We start from the raw sequence: 20000 nt of genomic DNA on the forward strand, positions 1-20000 counted from the left end.
CCACAATTTTTTCAGGATAAAGCATTATCATTGCATCTGTAACAAAGCAGAAATGGTGGCGCAATGGTTAGAATGTCCATTCTAAGTCTGGGTCGTCGGCAGTTCGAACCGCATCCGAGTAATACCAAAGACTTTAAAAACAGCATGTGCTGCTTCCTTGATTGACATTTAAAAAGGATAGAGTACAGGGGAAAAAAACCCAGAGATGGGCAACCATTGCACAGGCTTGATGACCCAATTGGCCTCTTTCTGCATTGACCTTCGCTGTAAGGGAACTCGCGTTATCATTAATACTTTCGGACAGCAGAGTCCTACGAACCTGAATGTGGTTCTAACCTTATTTTCATTCGCACCGCATTTGCACCACACTGCAACCAGAAACAGCCCACATGTCCCGACTTGAAAGTGTGCCAGCAATACAAATCCACACAGAAAGCATCAATCCGAGGCTTCGACAAAAGCCAACCCAGCCCACGGCATTGCTTGCAGCCCAGAGTGCAAAACGTCTCTGCTCAGAAAGGAAAGGAACCTTTGGCCTACCTTTGGGGAAAAAAAAGGAAAATATTCTGCAGTTCAGATGCTGTCGGTGACAACCGAGTAATGCGTTGGTTTTCCTTTTTCATATTCTGGTTACATTTTGCTTCCCTGTTCAAATACAAATATATATACAAATATATATATATATATATATATATATATATATATATATATATATATATATATATATATATATATACCTTAAGTGATACTTGTACCCACTGAAAGGCTGTATGCACAGTGCTAGTTTGTTGGAACTATTGTTAAGTATTTATTCACCTCCAAGGGGAAAAAGCTTTCAATGTCACAGACATGTTACAAGTGACAGAGGCGACATTCAAATTAATCGTGTGTGTGTGTGTGTGTGTGTTTTTGACATTTACAGGCATTTTGACGTGCAGCTGTTTAAACTGTGCCAACTTCATCATTGTTTACACAACAGAATTGCCCGTGACACGGTCCTCCTCTTCTGGTTCGACAAAATAAATTCATACGGTCTTAAAACAACCGGAATAAAAAAGTTTAATTTTTTTTGACATTGTATATAAAATAGCAAACACTGTACACACACGAACTAAGAAAGGCTTACAGTAGTTTAAAAGCCGCTGTGGCTTTCCCCCCGCCCTCCACCACCCTCTCCACAGAGTACAAAGTAAAGGTATCCTGCGCTGTGTACTCTGCAAGAATCTTGCACCTGCCATTACGCATGCCGTACATGTTCCAAAGCAGTCTCCTTTTTAGAGGTCATTGCACCAATAAGTGCTGAACGATGCTGGTACGGGAAGCACCAGGGAGGGAGGCTGGCCTGGCGCCTATCTGGGTGGATCAAAAGGGAAAGGGAAGAAGGGGGAAACGGTTCACAGCCAGCCGTGGATGTGCTTACTCTCTCGTCAGGTCACCGCAACTGGAACCATTTCCGCAGCGAAAGCCAGTGTCGGTTCCGACAAACGGTGGTGGTAGTTAAACTGAGTTTGTGGGAAGTTGGAAGCAGATGGATGTCTGTTTAAGTTAAAGCCTCACTGAGCATGCATGTCTATGTGGGGAAAAAAAATTTTGGAGCTTTACACAAACACTGTGGATAAAAAAAAACAACAAACCCAAATTAAAATAAAAACACTTTTACATCTGCCCACACACACCATTTTAAGAGGAAAACATGATACAAAGCCCAACAAATATAAATACAAACCATTGCCCATTGCTACCAATATGTAAAAAAAAACACAAAAAGACTGGTTGATTAAAATAAATAGGATTATTTGTTGTATTTTCTTAAGAGAGATGTTCTACAGCACGTAACAGCCCTACAATGGCAGCTAAAACTCGAGTGTAAATGCATCACAGTCTCTCGTCCAGGCACCTGGAATGACCTTCGGATGGACCCTTCTTGCCAAGCATCTTCGAGTCACAGCTGGACATCCAAAAAGAGCTACAGCTGAACTGGAACACTGTGTACACACATTGAGCATGACCTCTTATACAACCCCTCCCCACCCCCAGACGATACCGCACCTCCTCCCTGCTTGTCGAGAAGACCGACAAGAGAAAAGTGAATGGTGCTCTTAACAAGCGAGCTCAAAGCGATCCTGGCGTAGCGAAGACTTCCTGTAACTCGGGCGAAGCACTTCCACGCTAGTACCTCTTAAAACCCTTTCCTTTCACTTCCCATAATTTTGTTACATTTTATATACATTAATATATAGTTTTGCTTGGGGCACACTGGGTAAACTTGGATGCACCCATAAATATTTGTAATTAGCTTAAACCTTGGCCAATTGGACACATTACTTGTTCACCGACCTCTGAAAACAGCGTGCAGTGCAGGCCTTTTGCCTACGGCTGCTCAGACATCGCATTGGATTCCATTCGCACTCGGAGTGTCTGTGTGCCATTCCCGTAAGGGACCGCTGGAGCGAACTTTATAGAAAGCGAACCTGTGCAGGCTCACATAACGAATGAAGGATTTTATAGTATTCTACAGGTGTAGATATTTTTAAAAAACAACAAAAAACCAACAACTACATAAGCTAAGTGAGCTAAGTAAAACAGCAGTATGGACAAAATAAACCTATATTATGCTGATCAGTTCATTTGAAAGTTAAAAAAGTACAAAATATTTGTGACAAACATTCCTCGACCTAGGCCGTCGGGCCAAAAGCAACGTTATTAACAGAGTCGTATGCAGACGAGCCAGACATTCAAAAGGCTAAAGGCCCAACAAGGACCATGGGTTTTCTATGGAGGTGGCACACAGAAAGTTGTAAAGGAGAGGGGATTGGGAGATGGGGTGGGGGGTGTTGAGTGGAAAGACAAGTCTTTTTGACATTATGTTCAGAGTCTTGTGGGCACAAAGACTGCATGCTGGAGAACTCCATGCAGTGGGCTTTCAGAAAGGCACCGTTAGTTAACTGTGTGGGCACCAGTGCAAAACCGCAGCAGGGCAGGGGTTTCCAGCACAGCCCTTATTCACGAGCGTCCCGAAGACTCCAAGTAGCTCTGCAGCTTGCGTACCGTTGTCTTGTCCAGCATGCATAGGTCAAAGTCGAACGTGGTCGTCGTGATTTGGAAATGTCCCGTCTCCTTGATGAGGTTAACGATCTACGACGAATGAGGAAAATAAAAGGGAGGAGACGAGGGAGAGGTGAGGCGAAAGGATGTTCTTGCACCGGAAGGGAACTGCACAACTCTTTGCATATATGGACAGGCGAGACTTCTGCTTCTTCCTTTCTCTTCAAAATTTGTCGACACAAAGCAAAAGTCTTTTGTATTTTCACGCCGATTCCATCACGATAGTGAGCAGGATTGTTTATCGGTGCTTTCAAATCGATGCACGTTTTCAAATCAAATCGACATAAACCAAAGCAATTTTTCAACGTTATTGAAAAATATTTTATTTCATGAAATTCCTCAACACTCTCACTGTGTTGTTTATTTCATGAAATTCTCACAAGGGACTACACGTGCTGGGCCTTTCAGCCATGGATTCTGTAAGAACGTTAATTAAATAAACAAACAGGTTGGGAGGGGAAGTGAAGGGACAGCGTGCATTTATTTGTTGAATATGCAAATTTTGTTTTTTCTCCACTCCCTCCTCTTCCCACTCCCCACCCCCCCATAACCCCCTCACCCCAGCAGCCCATTTCCCCTCTATTTTTGAATGGCATATCTGCATCATTGTTTACTTTATACCAGATGCATTGCCTCAAAGAAAAGAAATGGTGTAGATGTGCAATAACCCAAATGAGGACATTGTGAAATTCTTCCAGGTGATGGTTTGAAGCAAAATTTCAAAATAAACAAGATAATTTGGGAAAATCAAAACAGAACAAAGAGCAGATTGAAAATATAAATACAGTACTCTCAACTACAGGCCAATAAACTTATTTACAATTATAGGCAAAGTTATGTAACCCATCATTGCTGTTGATATCACCTTTCCTGTTTTCAATCAGCTCTGGCTATCAGTCTGGATTCTGACTTGGTCACATCTCTCTCTCTCTCTCATGAAGAGGCAAAGGCCCTCAGTCTCAAACAAGATACCAAGGCCATGTCCATACACATGATTTCGGCATTCGATACAGTCTGGTATCCTGCTCTGCTTTCCAAGCTCGCTGACTGCAACTGAAATACCAGACTGCAAACAGTAAACACGATGCTATAAATGGAACCATCTCCTGTCCCAGTGGAGGCTGAAAGTGCCCCCAAGGCAGTGCCGTGAGCCCAATCTTGTTACTCGTCCACATAAATGAACTGTCCACCTGCTCGAGAAAACCACATCTCCTGACTTGGTCGTAGAGGACTCCACCATATGCCATATCCACTGACAGGGGGGCAACAGCTGCTTCACTCTCTGTTTATTTGGAATTGATGATATGCTGCTCTGATAGATGGACCATGTCTTTAAACTTTGGAAAATCACAGTTGCAGCTTGTCACTCTGGAAGGATTGTCAAAAACCCTCTAATTCCACATTCATCCACTTGAAGAGTTCACTCTCTTGAAGGCTGGTATGGTACCATTTTCCAAGAGTTAAGCTGCAACTTCAGAGTTGCTACAACAAGCCTGTGGTTACTATGGAGGAACTGAGCACTCCAGTAGACCTTGCAGTTCTGGATCATCCTCCAGCAACCATCAACGAGCACATGGTCAATCTCCTTTGCCACACCACCAGCGTTGGAATACCAAGTCCAGCGATGAGCTTGTGGGTGTGGAAACCATGAACCGGCCACCCTAAGTCCATGACTTCTTGCAAAGTCAAGGAACTTAGTGCTATTCTAGTTCACAGTTCCAGACCCATGGGGACCAACACACACCTCATAACCATCCCTATCAGTTCCAGTCGATGCAATGAAATCCCCCAAGACTAGAACTGTATCTCGTCTGGGGCACTGATCAACCACGCGTGGCATAGATTGTGTCCTTCATGGTGAGATCACTCACCTCAGTTGGAGCATAAACAGAGACCAGGGAAATGACACCTAAGGAGTGACGAATCCTTCGTCTCATAATACGCTCGTTGACCGGTGTTACCTCAATTATCATTGGAGTCAGCTTATTGGACACAGATACAACAACTCCTTGGTCATGGTGACCATCAGAGCGACCAGACCAATAGTAGGTGTAACCACCTGCCATGATCTCGCTACTATCTGGTGTCTGAACCTCCGAGAGTGCTGCAATACCGATGGTCAAACACTTGAGCTCAGATGATAACAGAGACAGGTGAAGATCATCTTCTCTTCAGGAAAGGACATTCCAGAAACCCACCCAAGGAGACCACCGTCTGGTGGATGATACCTCAGCATCACTCCGCCACACACCACTGCAATCTGACCCTGGTTGTTTACCCCATGCTTTTCCTCCTATCATCAAGGAATGGGGGTCCCAAAGGCTTTGCCCCAATCCTGTCATCCGGTGAGCTGCCCTGCGAAGGGCAGCTGCACAGAGGAGGTACTCCCACAGAGTTGGTTTTCAGTTTTCTTTACGTTTTTCTTGTGTTTTGCGGAGTGAAGGGTTTTACGGTGGCCGGAGTGCAAATCCTGTGACCAACCTCCTAAAAAAAAAACAGTAACCAAACTGCAGGAGGTCGCAGACACAGTTATGCACGAGATATGGATGGCTGTCGACTCACAGGAATCTCCTCTGCAGATGGTCTCTGTTTTTTAACCACCTGTTCTTCGATAACGCCCCCTTTGCTCTTATGTCCACATAAAAAATGACATGATTTAAAGGACATCGTTCCCTGCAAACTCTGCACAAACACAGCAGTTATAACTAGAGTTGATTCCAAAGAGGAACAATCACAGGACAAGATGGCTCATTGGTGAGCATACTTTCAGCTCTTCTTCTTCTTCTTCTTCTTCTTCTTTCGGCTGCTCCCGTTTGGGGTCGCCACAGCGGATCATCCGTATGATCCGCATAGTGATTTGGCACGTTTTACACCGGATGCCCTTCCTGACGCAACCCTGGTCACCTCTTACGACACAGGGCTCTGGTACACCTATTTTAACCGGGGTATACACCGGCCCAGTACACTGGTACTCAGTTTGCTGACCTCGGAAGGATGACAGGCTGAGTCAACCCCCTGGTGTTATACGACTTGGTATATACAATATACATATATAAACATATATATATATATATATGTATATATATATATATATATATATATATATATATATATATATATATATATATATATATATATATATATATATATATATATATATACATATATATATATATACCTGGTGTTGGCGCAGTGGTTAGGGCAGCGGCTAGGGATCCAAAAGGTCCTGAGTTCAAGCCCCGTTGGGCCACTGAATAATACACCAGGGGGTTGACTCAGCCTGTCATCCTTCCGAGGTCGGCGAAATGAGTACCAGTATACTGGGCCGGTGTATACCCCGGTTAAAATAGGTGTACCATATCCCTGTGTCGTACTTGGCGACCAGGGTTGTGTCAGGAAGGGCATCCGGCGTAAAACATGTGCCAAATCACTATGCGGATCATACGGAATCACTATGCGGATCATACCCCTAACGGGAGCAGCCGAAAGAAGATAGATAGATATATATATATATATATATATATATATATATATATATATATATATATATATATATATATATATATATATATATTCAGTGGTCCAACGGGGCTTGAACTCAGGACTTTTTGGGTCCCAAGCCGCTGCCCTAACCACTGCGCCAACACCAGGCTTGTGAGCATACTTCCAACTATCCTTCTGTTATAAGAGGTCTCTTCCAGGGAGGTCTCTCATTTCGACTCTGATCACTTTCAAAGACCTGATAAGATCAGGCACATTAAAAGTCAACAATCCGTTGGTGTAAAGTCGAGTGAAAACGAATGAAATGTCCGTGGAAGCACATAAGTGGGAGGCTTCAAATCAATTTAAAGGGATCAAAGGTGCATTAGAAGCAAAGCCTCACCTGCTGCAGAATGTGCCTTTCCCGCAAGCACATGAGCCTTCGATGCAGTTCAACCAGCTCATCCAAGTAGGCCTAAATTTGGCAAGCAGGGAACACATGCCGGAGAAGAGAAAGGTGGAATGAGAACGACACCGGTTTTTATTTTATTTTAACACAACCCAAACATTTTTGCCATCGTCACATCATCAACAATCAACATGAACAGAGTTGTTGGTTCAGATAGGTTACCGGCTGAAGGAATGGGTTACCGGGGTTACTGTCTGAAGGAAGTGGTGACGAGGGGTGTATGCGCACGCGTACACACAGCCAAATGCAAAGTTTGCAAAACGTTTGAGTTAGAAACGAACATCATTCATCACAAGCACATCAATCTCGGATCCGCAAATGATGCTCACAGCAAAGTTTCACTCATGGTGAACTTCGTTCTTCATTTTATATTCTTCCTTCACTGAAAAGTTTGTTTCCCTAAAACTAACAATGAGACCTTTTGGAGAGGTCATTGCATTCGCATACTTTGTATGTTATGGATGATGTCTATCTTTTGTCAGAGTCAACACCTTAAAATCAGATGTTGAGTTTAGCTCACCTTTTCCATCGGTATATAGCGAGGTTCCATCTGGTTCTAAAGAACATTGTTGACTTCTCTACAAAGCAATACCATTCATATACAATAACACGAGTTCCCTTACAAGGAACTTTGATGCAGGAAGAGGCCATTTGGCCCATCAAAGCCCGCGTCATGATCAACCTTTGGTTGTTTGTCCATGCTCTGTCCTTTTTAAATGTTGAGCGTCAAGCAAGGAAGTAGCACGTACCATTTTTAGTCTTTGGTCTGACTCTGCCGAGATTCAAACCGTCGACTTCATAGACTCGGAGTGGACGCTCTAACCATCATCATCATCATCTTCTTCTTCTTCTTCTTCTTCTTCTTCTTCTTCTTCTTCTTCGTCTATAGCAGCTAGTTGTTGGTGTCAAGGAGGCCATTTCTGGCTTTGCATGGAGGTGTGCTACAAGTGTTTTGAACCTAACAATTTCATTCGTGAAATTTATTTATTTTGTGCACACCAAACTTTTTTTGAAGTTGTGTTCATTTTGTGTACAAACCGTTTTCGATGTTTGCTTGGTGAACAAACACATTTGTGAACTTCAACTGTGCCAAAGCCCAACTTGACCAAGGCGGTCTGTTAGGATTATTTCTTCACAGGAAGGAGAGGGCATGGGAGAAGGGGGGGCGTGGGGAAGGGGAGGGTGTGGGGAAAGGGGAGGGCGTGGGGAAAGGGGAGGGTGTGGGGAAGGGGAGGGCGTGGGGAAAGGGGAGGGCGTGGGGAAAGGGGAGGGCGTGGGGAAAGGGGAGGGCGTGGGGAAAGGGGGGAGGAGTGGGGAAGTGACGGTTACAGGAGAAGGGGAGGGAAAGGACAAGGGAGGGAGAGATCAAGGGAGGGAGAGGACAAGGGAGAGAGAGTACAAGGGAGGGAGAGATCAAGGGAGGGAGAGGACAAGGGAGGGAGAGATCAAGGGAGGGAGAGGACAAGGGAGAGAGAGTACAAGGGAGGGAGAGGACAAGGGAGGGAGAGGACAAGGGAGGGAGAGATCAAGGGGGGGGAGAGGACAAGAAAGAGAAAGGTCAAGAGAGGGAGAGTACAAGGGAGGGAGAGGTCAAGGGAGGGAAAGGACATGAAAGAGAAAGGTCAAGGGATGGAGAGGACAATGGAGGAAGAGGACAATGAATGGAGAACACAAGGGAGGGAGAATATATGAGAGAGAAAATATGGGAGGGTAATTTCCCCCCCCCCCCACTATCCCTTTCATCATACTAAGGTCTCATTCAAAGGGGATACTAATTGGTTTACGTGCAATTTCATTTTTGTTGTTATTGAGCAGACAAAATGAAATGTGCTTGTAACAAGGAAGTTTGCACTTGTTTGGGTTTATCTTGCGTTTCGGTGCCTAGTTTCACGAGTTTGTTTTTCGAAGGATCATCGACTCAGTTCCCAGCGACTCCCATAATTTAACTGTCACTCTCAAGATGCTGGTGGTGGAAGCAAAATATCATCTTTAATATCCTATTTTTATCTATAAAGTTTAATATTTAAAAATTAGTGTGCTAATTGCAGCAATGGTGATAAATGTTGATCCAGCAATGTTGATCCATCTTGATCACTTCGTGCATCCTCCACTCTACCCCTAAATCTTCCTCACGTCCCTTTAACTGTCCAGTCTCCCTCTATTTTGTCCCTCACCCTCACTGTGTGTTTCCCTCCTCTCTTTCTCATATTCAATTTCTTCTGTTACGTCCTGATCCGTTCCATGTTCTATAAACAACCTAAGTCCTTCCATTCATTAAAAAAAAGGTATTGAAGGAAACAAACATATATATAAAGGGATAACTTCACTGTGGAGATTTAAGAAAATGAAACCAAATATTGCGATTTACAGGCAGACAACACAAGGACGATAAATAATGATAACCACCCTGGAAGTAGTGAAACGATGAAGAGCATTGTTCTGTAATTTGGTGACAATGGACAGGCGGTGAGAGTGACGATAAGGAGAAACAATCCTTTTGAAATGAAACCTAGCTTCGATGTGCTCACTCACTTATGCAGTCAGACAAAGTGTTTTAGGAGTATTTCTCATCATGCTGCACAAAAATAAATGTTACCTTATCATTCCTGAGCGCTTTGTCAATCTTGTCCACTTTGCTTGGACTTTTTTGACCCGCCGCCTAAAGAATAAATGGGCATTAAAAACAGTGACCGATATCCTCGTTTCCATCCGTATCGTCTCTCTGCACAACTACTGTGCATTAGTTGTTGATAAAAATTACTCATTCAAGCTGTCAAGCATGATGGCTTCCTTTTCAGTGGCTGGCATTACAACCACAACACACTGCACTGCAACAAAACGAAGGGGGTGATCTAGATATTACTTAACAGAAAATGGAATTTTTGCCCATTAGCCGGCAAATGCCAGTCACGCAAGATGAAATGGTAGCAAAGCTAGAGGTCAGTGTGGCCAAGCAAGATAAAACGGCGGCTGACCAGGACGAAATGACGACCGAGCTTAGGGAATAGCTCGATGCTGGCCTGCATAAAATGGCGGGTGAGTTGCGGCTGCTGAATAAGGGACAGCAGAACCTTGGCCATAAGCCAGGCGTTCGCAAAGCGACTGTTACGGCATTTTGCAGTTCCACTCCCTGCCTCCTGTCCCGCCCGGTGTGTGTGTCATACACCATACATCGACGATAAAAGCAAAACCAAAGAAACCACATGGTCAAAATGAGTATGGTGTCCGGGTCACTTACCTTGTTCAGGGTGCTTTTGGGAAGTTGTTCCGATCGTGGGGGTGACGGGCTCCTGCTACTTTCACTGTCACTGCCATCGCTTAACCTGTCGCAACAAAAACAAAGCCAACACACAAACAAAAGACATGCAATTTAGTCAAGCAACCGGAACCAGGCAACCTTAATTCAACCAAATATTACAAACGTGGGAGAGGGATTGAGTCTAAAAGCTTAGTTTTGCTTCGTTTCAGTATTACATGCACCTGCAAAGCGGCAAACAGCCAAGGGCAATGACAGTGATGGTCCGACGGCGACATTTACTTTTGACCAATGCAAGGATAATTTAGCGAAACAATCAGGAGTGCAACGAAGAGGTCTTGGTTGTCAAAGAATAAACCACCATGGACATTTACGCACATACTGTATTGTAGAGATAGGTCGGTGTGCAGCTGCGTTGTCTAAAAGCTCAAATCGTGAAGGTGAGGGGCTCATCATCTTGGCATTCAACTCTGCTATTGGTGTTTGCACCCTCTCTCAAAATTAATGAGTCCCTACAGTCCTACTGTATCCTGATCCATTCAGTGTAGTAGTACTAGCTCTTCTACGAGCCTCGACTTTGTGTACAAAAAAAAAAAGTGCAATAAAAACAACATGTTCTGGATGGAATTAATCTCAGCAAGGACAATGAGGAATTAATTGTTACAGTTATCAAAATGAACGAACAACAGCACAGCTTAACGGCCTGCCGCAAATGCAAAAGAGAAATCACAAGAAAATGGTAATGCAAGCAGAGAAGAAGGCATCCTTGCGGACAGGTTAACTCCCCCACAGAGAGTCACGTGCCGCAAGACAATAACACGTCACGTGATCCTGCACGGGCATGATCGCTCCTGAAGGTAGCAGGTGTTTCTCGCTTTTATGTTGGTATGATCCGAGAAGTGTTTGCGAGTTTGTGCCATTTACGGACGATGCACAGTGTTTGGTAGAAAGACGTAAACATTTATCGTTTACAGCTGGTGTACAGTAGTAAGTGCTATAGTGCATATTTTTAGTAGTGCATGTTTACATATACAGTCCGACCTCTGTGACAGGCACCCTGGTTATACCATACATTCAGAACATGTTTCAATGCACATTTTCCTTGTATTCACAATCCACATTGCTGGAAATTAACCCAAAAATAAAGAACTATCGCTTTGTCCTGGCAAGTTAAACACAGACACAAGGCCATGCATTCGAAAATCCAAGATGTACATCTCAGATTGCCAAATCAATGATCCAAAACATCAAAAGAAACAAACATTTTCTTCGTCCCTGCGTTGTTGTGTCGCTGTGGTGGTTAATTACACTGCTCAGGGATGCCACGAATGTAAGGGGCAGAAACATTCAGTGGAGCGATGCTTGTTTGCACCCGCCGCCTTAGAATAGTCTGGGCAAGAGATCAGAAGCCTGGTGTTGGCTTCGCGGTTAAGATGGCTGGCTTAAGATCCTGTCAAACCATTGAATTAACACAAGGTGGGTTGACTCAGCCTGTCATCCTTCCAAAGTCGGCAAAATGAGTACCGGCTTAATGGTAACACAGAGCTTTGCATCAGTAGCAAAGCCGTGCCCACAGAAAATGATGCAGCCAAGCGGCCATAGGCCACATACAAATCAATAAATTTTAAAATCCCAGCATGCTTCGTGTCATGTATACAAATGCTGTATAGGCCTGGTTGCATATAATTATGGCTGGCATGGCTACAAGGAGTCCTGTGACTGAAAAGGGGATGATTATGGGGCATGTTTGGCAGGAGCTTCAGTGACAAAGACAGCTCAACTTGCTGATGTTTCACGAGTAACAGTGTCAAAGGTGATGTCGGCATGGAACTCTGAGGGAAAGACATTATCAGCAAAGGGCAACAGTGGGTCGAAGCACATACTCCAGGATCGTGATATCTATGCATTAATTTGAAGTGCAAGGCAAAGCAGGCGAGCAACTGCAGATCAATTGACTCTAAATTTCAGGCTGAGATGTGAGCAGTCAGTTTCATCAAAAACGATCTGCCAAGAACTCCAGAGAGTGAGATACCATAGTTGGGTTGCAGTGCATGAAGCACTCATCACACCTGGCAGTGCACGTTTGTGAGTCCAGTGGTGCAAAATCACAGGCAATGGACGACCGAGCAGTGGAGAAATGTGACATGGTCAGATGAATCATCCTTCACCATGTTCTCAACAAATGGATGAGTGCACATGTGGTGACAATCTAAATAACTCTACAACCCTGAGTGCTTGGTTCTAATAGTGAAGGGTTCTGCTGGTTCTGTAATGTTGTGGGACGCATTTTCTTGGCATGGTTTGGGTGCAGTTATTCCCTCAGAAGGCAAGGTCAATGCCAATTGCTACTTAATAGTACTGAGTAATCATCTTCATCCCATGTTGCAGAATTTATTTCGTGCCGGGAGGGTTGTCTTCCAGGAAGACAATGTCCCCAACCACAAAGCACGTGTGTTTGCCCAATGGTTTGATGAGCATGGCACTGATGTTATTCCCGTATGTCATGACTTCAGTCACCAAATGTGAACCCAATCGAGCATTTATGGGATATTCTGGAATGACACCTGAGACAGCATTTTCCACCTCCATCAAACAGGTGTGAGTTGATTGACTTTCTCTTGAAAGAATGCTGCCACATCCCTCCTGCAGAATTCCAGATGCTGGTGGACTCTATGCCACGGTGCATACAGGCGGTACTGGCCGCACGTGGTGGCCCAATATCCGATTAAGTGACTTTACATTGTTTTCTTTTTTTTGTCTACTACCTGCACATTGGAAGCGCAGATGTGAAAACAGGAACTGTTATACTTTGAACACATCATGCATGCAGAAAACAAAAGTTTAGATAAGTCAACTATGTTGAGAATGGGTGAAAGAAGACGAGGAAGAGGCAGGCCGTGTATGCGCTTGATGGATGCGGTTAAGGCTGCAATCAAGCTGTTTCTGGCAAAGCTTTGTGAAGCAGTGCAGGACAGGGATGTTTAGAGACATGTAATCGTCAATGTCACTCGAAGTTGGACACAACTTGACGGAACTAGAAACTAGATAATTAGATTAGTAATGTATTATAACTGAACAATTTTAATTCTTCCATCGGAATAATAGTTATTCAGAACAAAAAATACATATAATACGTTCAATGTTGCACAAGATATCTCACAATGTAATGAATTTTAAAGATGGCAGCACCCAATGGCAGTTGGTCTTGTGTTCGTGTGAGCAATTTGGAAAAATAAAGCTTTCACTTTAATTCTCATGGATAATACACACCCAAAATTTTAATCAGATATTTCTGGATAAAAAGTGCGGCTTACACACGAGGGATTACAGCACTTAAAACGCACTTAAAACGCACTTAAAACGATTACAGCACTTAAAACTTAGAACGCACTCGGTAGAGCGTATACCTCCAGTAGGCTGAACAGTTTACGTTTTGTATCCCACTGATAGTCCGGATCTGCATCCGGACCTGAACTAAAATCTAATCAGCTTGTTCTCATCACCTACACAACTGATCCACTGAGTTTTGTCCGAATCCGTCCGTAACATTTTGAGATAGTGTGCTATACTGCATATCGATTTTGGCCCTCTCTCAGTGGTGACAAATCACTTCAATTATTTTTTTAAATTATCATATCTGGATCCAGATCTTGACCAAAATTGAACCAATTCGTTCTTGTTACACACCCAACTCGTCCACCAAGTTTTGTCCTCATCCGTCCATAATTTTTTGAGATACCATGCTATATATCGTTTTTGGCTCTTTCTCTATGGTGAAGAATCACTTAAAAACATTTAGTATCTGGATCCGGATCTTCACCAAAATCGATTAAATTTGTCCAACTTGCCACACAGCCAACCTGCACACCAAATTTAATCCGAATCCGTCCATAACTTTTTGAAATATCCTGCTCACAGACAGGAATCAAAACATGCCGTCCACCTTCGGTGGCGGAGGTAAATAAGCACTGTTAAACCACTTTAAACGATAAATAGTTGCAACTTCCTCGTACCACTGTACGTCGTCCGTAAACAATGAAAACTTGGACATTTCTCTCATCATACCACAATAAAACCGAGAAACACACATTCCCTTCGGGCGCTATCGTGCCCATGCAAGATCAAGTGACGTGCCATTGTCTTCGGTCAAATGACCCTCTTTGAACGGAGCGAGGCTGCACTGGCCGACTTTTGTTTATGGTTATTTTCATGTATGGACATTTACGGACAGTTTTGTGATTTTTTTCCTGGAATACTGACTTCAAGTGACATCAGTCTGCAAAAGTTAAGCTTTCTAGCCCACCAAGAAAGTATTCAACAAATGAGCAAGTGGTTAGAATGATATATGTATATATATATATATATATATATATATATATATATATATATATATATATATATATATATATATATATATATATATATATATATATATATATATATATATATGGTGTCCCAAAAAAATGTACTCACATTTTTGCTCCTCATAACTCATTGAATTTTTCATTTATTTTCAGATCAAATTGACCCTCATAATGGCAGAAGTATGACTAGGTTTTGAAGAAAGAAAATTTATGATAAAGTGCTACTGGAAGCACGAAAACATCATGGAAGTGCAAAGATAATTTAGAAGACATTTTCACAAAGATCCACCAACGCGACGTACCATTGCTCGCATCAGAGATAAGTTTGAAACAGATGGAACGGTGCATGACGTCCATAAGGAGCGTTCAGGAAGACCACGATCATCAACCACCCCCGCAAAGGAAAATCAATTGCTGGAAACCCTCCACCGATCCCCACGGAAATCTGTACGACAAATGGCTCGTGAGACAGGAATCCCAAAATCAAGTGCCCATCGCATTTTGAAGCGAATTAATTGGAAAAGTTACATTCCAACATTAATCCACGCTCTAAATGAAGACGATCCTGACCGGAGAGCTGAATTTTGTGAGTGGTGCCTGGGCAAATGCGAAGAAGATGCAGCATTTCCATCCAAAATTGTTTGGAGCGATGAGGCCAGCTTCAAGTTAAATGGCTCAATTAACCGACACAATTGCACCTACTGGGCTCCTGAAAATCCGCATGTTACTATGGAACACCATTTCAACTTACCAGGGGTTACAGTGTGGTGTGGGATATCAGCATTGGGCATCCTCGTGCCATTCTTTTTTTACCAAACGGTCACTGGGGATGTTTACTTAAACTTGCTCCAGGAATCCGTCGGTCCACGTGTCGAAGAGATATTTGGTGACGAAGAAGATTTACTTTCAGCAAGATGGAGCACCTCCCCACTACCACCGTGATGTAAGGGCCTATCTCGAAACAACTTTTCCGAAGAGTTGGATTGGGCGAAGAGGTAGTGTTGAATTCCCTGCGCGCTCCCCAGACCTCACTCCAATGGACTTCTTTTTATGGGGATATCTCAAAGATAAGGTTTACAGCTCAAAACCAGCAACAGTCGATGAGCTGAAAGAGGAAATTGAAAGACAATGTCTTGCAGTTCCAAATGAAATGATTCGTAACGCTGTTGAATCCATTGGTCCGCGTTATCGGCTGTGTTTGGAACGTGATGGTCGTCAGTTTGAACATTTGTAAACTTGCATTTATCCATTTATACATTTAACCATTAATCTTGTTTCTAAGTCAATAAACAACGCATTTATTATCATTTAAAGAGCGAGTACATTTTTTTGGGACACCCTGTATACATATATATATATATATATATATATATATATATATATATATATATATATATTTTTTTTTTTAAATATATATATTATATATGTAGGTGATGATGATGAGCGGCTGTTTATGGACTTACTGGGAAGACTGAGTTAATCACTTTGTGAAATTAAAATACATGTTTGCGTGTCATGGACACACGAAAGTGAACATCAACGTGAAAGGCTTGAATAAGTAATTTATGCATCTTGCATCAGTCATCCATCACCAGCTCGTATTTCTTCCTCTACCCACTCCCAATCTCTTTTTGCTCTGTGCTGACCCCCTTAAACCCTCACCGCCACCCAGCCCCTCTTATTATTCTTCCTCTCCCTCCCTTCCATTCCGACCACCCAATGTTGCTTTCTGTCATTTATCTTTTCCATTAGTCGAGACTTGCCTATAAAAATAACGACAAAGATTGTGAGAGACATAAAAGTGAAGAAAAATTTGAAATTTTTCTGAGCAAGTATGTATGGCTATCGACATACAGCATACATATGTGTGAGTAACACTTAAAGTACCCCGAGTTTAGTTGGTGTGTTTGCGTAGTGTGTATTTGAGGTTGTATAATTGCATGGGATGCCTTCACATCTACTAAGATAGTGGCCTGAGAATGAAAAAAAAGAATTAAAAAAAGTTGGCCATGAAACAAGCCAAGCAGGTTGTGGATGCTGCACACAGCAAAGACTACAAAAGGCTGAAATCCATATTTGTGACACCTGCTCAACTCACCTGTGATTTCTTCGGCTCGCAGCACAGTGGTCCTCCGTGAGGCCGTTTTCATCCTCTTCGTCCTCTGTATTGCTCAGCTCCTGCATGATCGTGTTAAGGATACCTACAGAAAAAGCCAAGAGGAAAAAAAAATTGGACATGGGGGTTCATTGGAAATAAAGAACATGTTAATGCACTAATGGTGACTTTTCTCAAAAATGAGTAATGAATTGAAATTAAAGGGTTAATCATTTAAGGGGGAAAAACATGGAAGCAAAGCATCCCCTTCTCTGATGTGAAGACTTTGCTTGAGGTTTGACCACTCGTCCATACGACAGTTTTCCCAAATTTTTAAAAAAGGCTGTTTACAGGAGGAATAAAACAGAGGAGCTTACACCATCTTATGAAAAGTCAATGGTCACACAGAAAAAAATACTGATATATAAAATAAAATAAAATAAATATTTTAATCTCATATTTTGAGATTTTTAATCTCATCACCATGCAGGCAAGTGTTTTTCCTTTTCACAAAGCTTGAGAAGCAAAAACACAACTTCCACTCCAACGGCGTGAGAAATGTCACCCGCCACTCAGAAAAATGTTCAAAACTTCCTGGAAAAATACATACTCGTAGAGAAGAGCTAAAAACTGTGCTGAGTTTTACTCGCACAGAGCCATTGCTTCATCGTGGGGTAAAGGGGTGGAGGGTAGAGGAATGCAGGGGGCAGGAGGGGCCGGGGGAGGGAGAGCTGACTCGCTCCTTACATTTAGATTGTGTCCCGAGGTATGTAACACAAAGCTGTGCTTTTACCTCTTACAACTACTTAATGAAGCACAATTAGCACTGTGCCAATAGTTTGGTACTGTCTCTTCCATGTTCCCAGCTCAATTCATTTACATCTAAGGACACAGTACCTGCAGTTTATGGAATTACTGGTTCAGGTTTACAGTCACCCGTGATATATACATATACAGTATTTGCCCAGGGCTTATAAAAGGGGTAGCGCAGAGCCGTTAGTCTGTTGTGTCCGTCTGTTGTGTCCGTCTGTCTGTTGTGTCCGTCTGTCTGTTGTGTCTGTCTGTCTGTTGTGTCTGTCTGTCTGTTGTGTCCGTCTGTCTCTGTGTCCGTCTGTCTGTGTGTCCGTCTGTCTGTGTGTCCCTCTGTCTGTGTGTCTGTCTGTTGTGTCTGTCTGTGTCTGTCTGTCCTTCAGAACATTATTGGTGTGCGATTGTCAGAACACGCTTCTTCTTCTTCTTTTTTGAGCCTGATGCGGGGGGCGGGGGGGGCGACTACCGTCCTTCGAGACTCCATGCCGTGCTGTCGACGTCCCACCACCTCTGCACAGCCAGACGGACCAGTGCGGAGCGAATGTTGCCGCGAGCCCCAGCAAATAATTAAGCAGGAGATAACGTGCCATATCCCGAGGTGGGAACGCTCAGGCAGAGCGTCCTACAGAGGTACACGCTACACATACAGATCTTTAGGGCCCTGTCACACCTTGACGTTTTAGCCAGCAATGGCAACGTATAAAAATGTATGTAAAACGTTGGCGTACGCTGAAATTTTGATGTTTTTTTTTTAAGTTTTTGGCGTATTCATAACGTGTTGGTTGTTTGCATAACATATTAGTAACGGGCACAGAACGTTTCGTTGTCTTATAGATAACTTTTACCAACGAATGCTTACCTTGTGGTCGGCGTTCAAAACCTATGACAAACGATAGTTTAACTTACCCTTTGTGCGCTATACGTATCGCCGGCGAACTCGTGGCGTAGCCAGTTAAATACTTGCCAGACGCCGACTGAAATCAAAACTGCCTGAGAATTTTGTGTCAACATCGCAGTCACACCTTGACGATTTTGCCAGCGTATGCCATTCTATGAAAAATGTGTTTACAACGCTAGGCACACGTCAAATACGCTATAGATAAGTTGTGTATACGTTTAGAGTATGCTGGAAATCATTGAAGTACGCTGGCATATTACCTAGTCCGTTTGATACGTTGTGAAATTTCAAGCATGCTGAAAATTTTAAGACGTACTCGACGTAAGGCTCACATGTTTCGCATGCGTTGGCATCTGTTCCTAGCACGTTCTGCGATCGTTTAAACACGGCGAACACGCGTTACTTGTCGGTTACTCATAAGGCGAAGCACGTCAAGGTAATGGCCAACATACTTGAAACCAAATTTCTAACCGATGAGTAACGTGCTTTGAACAAATGAGTAGCGTCAGCTTAGCCTATGTTTAACGTGCTTGGAAACGATGAGTAATGTGCATTGAAACTATGTATAACTGGCCTTGAATCAATGACTAGCGTGCTATGAACGTAAGAGTAATGTGCGTTTAACCTATGAGTAGCATGTTTTGAACCTAAGTAAAACGTGTTTCTAACCTTTGAGTAACATGCTGTGAACATATTTGTAACGTATGTAAAACGCACATTGTCGTATGTAGACGAATTAAATTGACGTCTTCCGGACAACCATAGAACTTACTGAAAGTGTTTCTAACTTACATCGACCGTGTAATGGCGTATTGGTAGCGTTTCGGGGAATTGGTATATACAAATGGACTTCACAATAAAAACCCATCATTGTTCCAGACTTCATGGTGAGTAGATGTGAATGCCGGTAGTATCAATAGTAACAGTACTATTACTAGTAGTAGGTGTGTGTGACAGTAATAATAGTAGTAGTAGTAGTAGTAGTAGTAGTAGTAGTAGTAGTAGTGGCATTGGTAGTAGCTGTATGTCTATGTCAGTAGTAGTATGTGAGCGTGATGTGGAGGCTGTGGGGGATGATGGATCCTCGTTGCGTCAACGAATAGGAGAATACTTTGCACCATTGTTCAAAGTTCTGTAAGGGCTAATTTTTTTTCCTCATTCCGAAGATGAAATATTTCTTTGTTTTATTATTGGAATTATTAAAAAAAGACTTTGACAAATGCATAATGTACTAGTAATGAACACAGAACGCTTCGATAACTTATAGATTAGTTATACCAACGATTGCTTATCGTGTTTTAGGCGTCCACAACCTATGCCCAACGATAGTCGAGCGCATGCGTAACGTGGGAGCGCATCGTTTACGATTACGTGACGTTTGCTATCCATTGACTGCCACTAAACTATTTTAATAAATGCCTGTCACTCGGCTATTGTTTTTTGACGCTGGTGCTCGGCAATTGAAATCGTTTCCATTGAACGAGTTAAATCGCTTCCACTGGACTATTGAAATGATTTAATAA

General features: G+C 42.9%; 2 protein-coding genes across 9 annotated transcripts in view; one reads left to right on the top strand and one right to left on the bottom strand.

Moving 5' to 3' along the window:
* Positions 1 to 2015, top strand: part of LOC147015528 (integrator complex subunit 14-like) — a 183327-nt gene extending 181312 nt beyond the window's left edge. For all 4 annotated transcript variants that reach the window (XM_085850350.1, XM_085850352.1, XM_085850351.1 and 1 more), the window contains one exon: positions 1 to 2015. This exon is cut by the window's left edge and continues 735 nt beyond it. The gene's annotated coding sequence lies outside the window, so the exon portion shown is untranslated.
* Positions 1036 to 20000, bottom strand: part of LOC147015529 (protein AF-9-like) — a 180375-nt gene continuing 161410 nt past the window's right edge. For 3 of the 5 annotated variants that reach the window (XM_085850346.1, XM_085850344.1, XM_085850343.1), the window contains 5 exons: positions 16773 to 16875; positions 10293 to 10377; positions 9651 to 9713; positions 6989 to 7060; positions 1036 to 3135 (listed from right to left, as the gene is read on the bottom strand). In XM_085850346.1, the coding sequence (XP_085706472.1) occupies positions 3004 to 3135; positions 6989 to 7060; positions 9651 to 9713; positions 10293 to 10377; positions 16773 to 16875 (455 nt within the window). In that variant the 3' untranslated portion in view covers positions 1036 to 3003. The remainder of the gene's footprint in view (positions 3136 to 6988; positions 7061 to 9650; positions 9714 to 10292; positions 10378 to 16772; positions 16876 to 20000) is intronic. The other 2 variants (XM_085850347.1, XM_085850345.1) reach the window with 1 other exon arrangement.

The sequence above is a fragment of the Eptatretus burgeri genome, chromosome 12, assembly GCF_056783735.1.
Source record: "Eptatretus burgeri isolate ZD-2024b chromosome 12, Ebu_testis_v1, whole genome shotgun sequence".
Taxonomy (NCBI): domain Eukaryota; kingdom Metazoa; phylum Chordata; class Myxini; order Myxiniformes; family Myxinidae; genus Eptatretus; species Eptatretus burgeri.